Below are 5,231 nucleotides of genomic sequence, written 5' to 3' on the forward strand. Positions count from 1 at the left end.
GTCTATTTTTTCCTCGGCGTTTGACACAGCCCTTATACCATAATTTGCTATTTTATAAATACCATGAGATTAAAAAAATGGTGCCTGTTATTGGCAGCACTGTTATTCATCGAACCCTTTATATGCAGTTAGTTAATGCTCAAATTAAATTATGAACAACTCTCTTAGGTAATATGCAGTGCTGTCAACAAGTTTTCCATTTTAAATTCTGTTTGAACCGTTTCCACATTTCGAACGAAATTGAAATTAAATTAATAGTCCCGCTTCTATATTTTTTAAAAAACAACATCCATTGTTGGCTTGTTTGTAATAGACTGTTTATCCATTCTACTTTATTGTCCTTAAAGTTTCCAATGTTTTGGAAACATCCTGTAAAGCGTTTCAGTGCGGCGCCTCAAGCGACAATTATTCTGCATCTGAGCACTTTCATGTTCCATTTAAATTTCCCTTCCGGAAATGTGCTTTGATGTTCATCTTCAGTCTGAACTTCAGTTCTAACTCTTCACCCGAAAAAACCAAGACTTTCCATTTTTCCGACATATTAAATTGACGAAATAAGTCAACAGAAAAAACTTTCATAATTAAAAACTTTTAGGAGCGCCCTGTCGTTGTTTTAACAAAGACAGGAGTACTCCGAACAACAGAAATCTTAATCTAAGCCCTCGCGAACTTTATTCCCCATACGCTCCATTTCAATATTCATACGTCAACTTTGGAAGTGACTTGTAACATTTTGGAGAATTTTTAAACAACAACCAAACTTCGCCTCGTCTTTCTTATTATCTTCACAAATATATTCTCTTAAAGTTTACATTACGACCTCAGACCTCAGCTTTCATCGATTTTTCTCAAATCAAACAATACAAGGAAAATCCGCTAGTCACTTGTCATAAACCAAACATGTCGTTAAGCCATTTTCACACAAAGCAGGCTCCGCCCACACTAATTAGTCACGTGCGTCCAGCGCCCTCTGAGGATTTTAAGTGGTATGGAGCAAGAAAACTGACAAGGATTTATTCCTAAGCTACGCTTGTCCATTGACGCTGTTACTATGGAAACCAGGTGGATTCCGCCGATTTGTTGATGACGCATTTCGAGTTATGGATTGGTTATGATTAGGCCTTTATAGCCCCATTGTAGCGGTAATGCAAAATGAAGGGCCACTTGGCATAATTATCGGGGATTAATTCGGTGACAAGGTCAGGAGGTGGGGGCGGTAGGGAGTGGAATTGTTCCCTTTTTCTCTACTATCAAAGAGGTACTCGGTAATTTCCACATTTTACTCGTTTCTAAACTTTTTCTCTTTAGTAGCTGCTTTTTTTTTATACATTTTTAACGTCTGTTATTGGTCTATGACAGGATAAATATTTGCAGCGTTCATTAATTAACTCTCCCTGAAAAACATGGAAAATAAACAATTCTCGAAAATCCCGTTTGTTTGTTCATCGAAATAGTTTTGTATTTCGACGTTGAATTATCAAAATTTACACTAACGATAAACAAGCGAAAATTTTTCTTTCAATTATATTTAGAATCGGAACGGAGTAACCCCAAGGCGTCACTTTCCGCCACCGTAATTCGTAATAAAATCGTTTGATCAAATAAACTTCCTTTCTTATTATCAAACTAACGACCATAACGTGCGTACAAAATTGCAACGTTTCGTTTAGATACTAATAAAGTAAACGCCAAAGATTATTTTTACACTGATTGACGTACTGAGTTTACAAAGTGACTGTTGGGATAATATAAATCAACACGGTCGATATATAAATATTTGCGAATGGATCTCTGGGATCTCTTGTTACATTTCGGCTAATCTCTGGGAATTGTATTTCGGTGCGCAAAATTGGAAGCGAAATCGCGGTTTAAAATCAATTTATAGTCCGGGATCTCGTAAGCTGTGAAATTTCTGTACGGGGTTAAGTCACGCAATTCTACCAACATATGATCAAATGTAAAGCCAACTGTTTAACCCAAGTTACATTATTTAGTAGCTTGCAGGGTAAACTAACAAAAAAACAGTTTTGAATAGACTTGTAAACTTCTAAATAATTAAACAACATTGCGTTTACAACTTTATCGCGAAATTTACAGCTGGCCAGATTATCTCAATCCCAGTCTGTTCCTGAAGTGTAGCCATGTGTATGAATAAACCTTAAATTCCCTGACAGATTCTCGACGGGAGAATAACATGACCAGTAGCAGGATTAGGAAGCTTTGAGTTGGAGGTCCTGTTAAATTTCTAATACGAATTTACCGCTGTTGCAACTCAGATAGAGCTTTTATTACAAGTTGACGTCGTAAACAAACAGGAAACCAACATAGAGATTAATTTTAGAATGCACATTATGTTCATTTCAGGAGTAATTTATTTCACACCTGAAATAATTCAGGTAATGGATTTTACACGAATTTCAACGGACAGATGAACGAGACGACCTCTAAATCTTATACTTTTTATAGCCGTTGAGTATTAATTAATTAAAGTGTTATTTTAATTAAGTAGCTTTAAGTTGACTTACGACGTGGCAAATCAAAATTGCGTTATACTGAACTGAAATAATTGTTTCACTTTTGAACCGAACGGGTGCTCCATTTTTCTTTTCTTTGCATTAATAACATCTAGAGCGATTTTCTGCCTCCTCAATCCGATGAAAGGTTTGACCTCGATTTTTGTAATCGATCATTAGACTGTCTCAAATGCATTTAAAGTTCGTTCACACCACACCATTTCACGTAAATTTCATTCTTTGCTTCATATTTTTTCAACGGTCACGCTTTGCAGCTTAAATTTCCATTCCACAAAGTAGCACAAGGTACTCAAAAAACCACACGATCGCCATAATAAGAAAATTTATTAAAAACTAGTTAACAAAATATAAAAACTTATTTTAATATTCAACAATAGGTTTCAGCTCGTAGGCAATTCCAGACTTTTGGTCTACAATCAGCCCTAGTTTCTGATCAAATACCAAGTCTTCTCCGTTTAGTTTCTTGTGTTCTCTTTTCCCTCTTTCGTAGTCTCTTTCACTTTTGTAATTCCCTCCATGTCTTCCGGTCAAACCGCTTAAAACCAAAGACCGCGCATTGTCGTTAATGAATTCAACATCTTTTTCGGGGGTTGGTTGGCGTTTTCCTCTGTTAGCAGCCAAGTAAGTGGGCTTCTGCTGGGTTTCATCATAAGCGACGTACTCTTCCTTTTGTTGACTTTCTTCGCCGCCACCGTCGTGATGACCGGCGTGGTTGTAGTCCCAGTAGTGTTCGCCGTACCCTCCGTGTTTGTCGCCCCATCTTACCTAGAAACGAGATAAAATCAAAAAGAAGTAAACGAAAATTGCGGGGAAATGACGATTACTTTGGTTTTGAACTCGCCAGCATGGGGGTGGGCTTTCTCGTGGCGTTCGATAAAGTGGTGTTCGTTGCCTCGTTTGTGGCCGTGTTCGTAGTGGTCTTTAGCGGGGACGTGGGCATATCTGTTAGTGAAGAAAAAGAAAGTTAGAGGGAATGAAAGAAATGCAACACATGCAAAGAATTATAAAATTAGTCGATTTGGATTTTATTCGAAGAAGAAAACAGTTGTTGACAGGGAAAGTGTAAGGCCGAAGTTTTTGTTAGAATCCTGGAAACGAAAGTCACGAAAAGCGAAAGAGAATTAGTTTTGGCTCGGAAAAGTGTGAAATCCCTCGCAAGCGATCCTGCGAAAGGATAAACGCCTTCCCAATAAACACACATTCAAATTGATCGTACACACATAAAAGGAAAAATCCGGGAAACCCTCAGTAAAAGAATGAAGCCACAAAGAACAGAAAATATATTTTTAACACCTTTCCTTGATGTGAACGGTCGTGAAAATTGATTTTTTCGAATCTCTGTTCCCAATCCTCCGGTGTTTCGCACACATGGCCAAATTCAATTTCATCAGGGGAGTGCTGTGCCATGTATATATCCCTGACACACAAAAAGCAGATGTAATTTTGGCAAATTTAAAGGATCAAATGGTGTCATCCGCAGAAGACTTGTGACTTTAATTTTGTCAATACAGGATAACTCACTGGAAGTATTTGCTGCCGGAATGAACAGCCGCAGGACCGAATCCTCCCGATTCAGCGACTTGATGGTCGTCCTTTTGGAGGGTGATGCTTCCAACTTGACGTTTGTCCTTTACATCCGCTCCACAAACGTAAGAGGCGGCGCACAGCAACGCTAACGCTGAAAACTGAACACCACATGAGAAGCGGAATTTTAAAAACACAAGAATTACGGTGTACCTTTAGACACATTGTGAAACTCTCGTTGTTGATGTGAGACTGTCTCTGTTGTGCAAATTTCCACCTTTATATACTTGAATGATCCGAAACGAAACTGTCTTTTCGATATAGTTCCAGCAAGTTCTCTGGCACCGCGGTTTTGCGTCGAGTTTCTTGCTCTAAAATTCCAATTACACTGAAAAAACTCCAACGGTCCGTTAGGTTTATAAATGAATTTCTTAAACACTGTCGTTCTCTGCACCGTTCGTTCTGCTTTGTGCCCCAACACCACAAAAGATGACATAAATCTTCCTTTCAGGTCACCAGATGACACCACTATTCACCTCCATCACAGCATTTTTCAGAAAGTTATGAAAAGCGAAACGATTACGTAGGAAATTGTTTGGTAATTATTGAAAGTTTACTTTCACAGAAAAAAATCGTTTTGTTTCAAAAATCCATTTGCGGCTAAACCGGATGTTGGGTCATACTTTTTATGAGTTCCTCCGACTTTGGTTTCTTGCTAATATCCAACGTTTTCTTATTTCGCTTTTATTTTCAGTTCGTGCTAGATATGAATCTGGAGGATCTCCACGTATTTACATTACACACTTCTGTTAGGAAATTAAGAAAAAATTAAATTAGAAATGCGTGAAATTCAAATTTCTCACTGCACACAAAACCAGTGACGCTAAAAGACAATGGTGGAAAAAATGATTGGTAATCAATTGAACATGAATAATTTCTCATTTCCGGAGTCGCGAGCAAATATTTTTTGAGCATTTCGCAATGTTCCGGGCGAGCAGGAATTTCAAGTTTCGCGCAATTTTCACTACTAAAATCACATTATTTGAGATAAATATTTTCACCTCCAGATTTCGCATCGTTGCATAATGTATAATTCAGATTGAAACCAGTTCATTTCAATTAGCAACTAATTTCCAAGTCCTTTGGAATCCTTTTCGGGTCTGCTGACCAAAT

General features: G+C 37.8%; 1 protein-coding gene across 1 annotated transcript; it reads right to left on the reverse strand.

Moving 5' to 3' along the window:
- Window positions 1-2,894: 2,894 nt before the first annotated feature.
- Window positions 2,895-5,172, reverse strand: LOC148171550 (uncharacterized). Its single transcript, XM_088042329.1, has 8 exons — window positions 5,120-5,172; window positions 4,922-5,085; window positions 4,854-4,864; window positions 4,742-4,799; window positions 4,282-4,586; window positions 4,056-4,219; window positions 3,359-3,476; window positions 2,895-3,299 (listed from the first exon to the last, which is right to left on the reverse strand). The coding sequence occupies exons 1-8, from the start codon at window positions 5,170-5,172 to the stop codon at window positions 2,895-2,897; spliced, it is 1,278 nt and encodes a 425-aa protein (XP_087898455.1).
- Between the last annotated feature and the right edge of the window lie 59 nt (window positions 5,173-5,231).

Source organism: Gnatocerus cornutus, chromosome 7, assembly GCF_029298725.1.
Source record: "Gnatocerus cornutus isolate USDA-ARS CGAHR chromosome 7, icGnaCorn1.1, whole genome shotgun sequence".
NCBI classification, from domain to species: Eukaryota; Metazoa; Arthropoda; class Insecta; order Coleoptera; family Tenebrionidae; genus Gnatocerus; species Gnatocerus cornutus.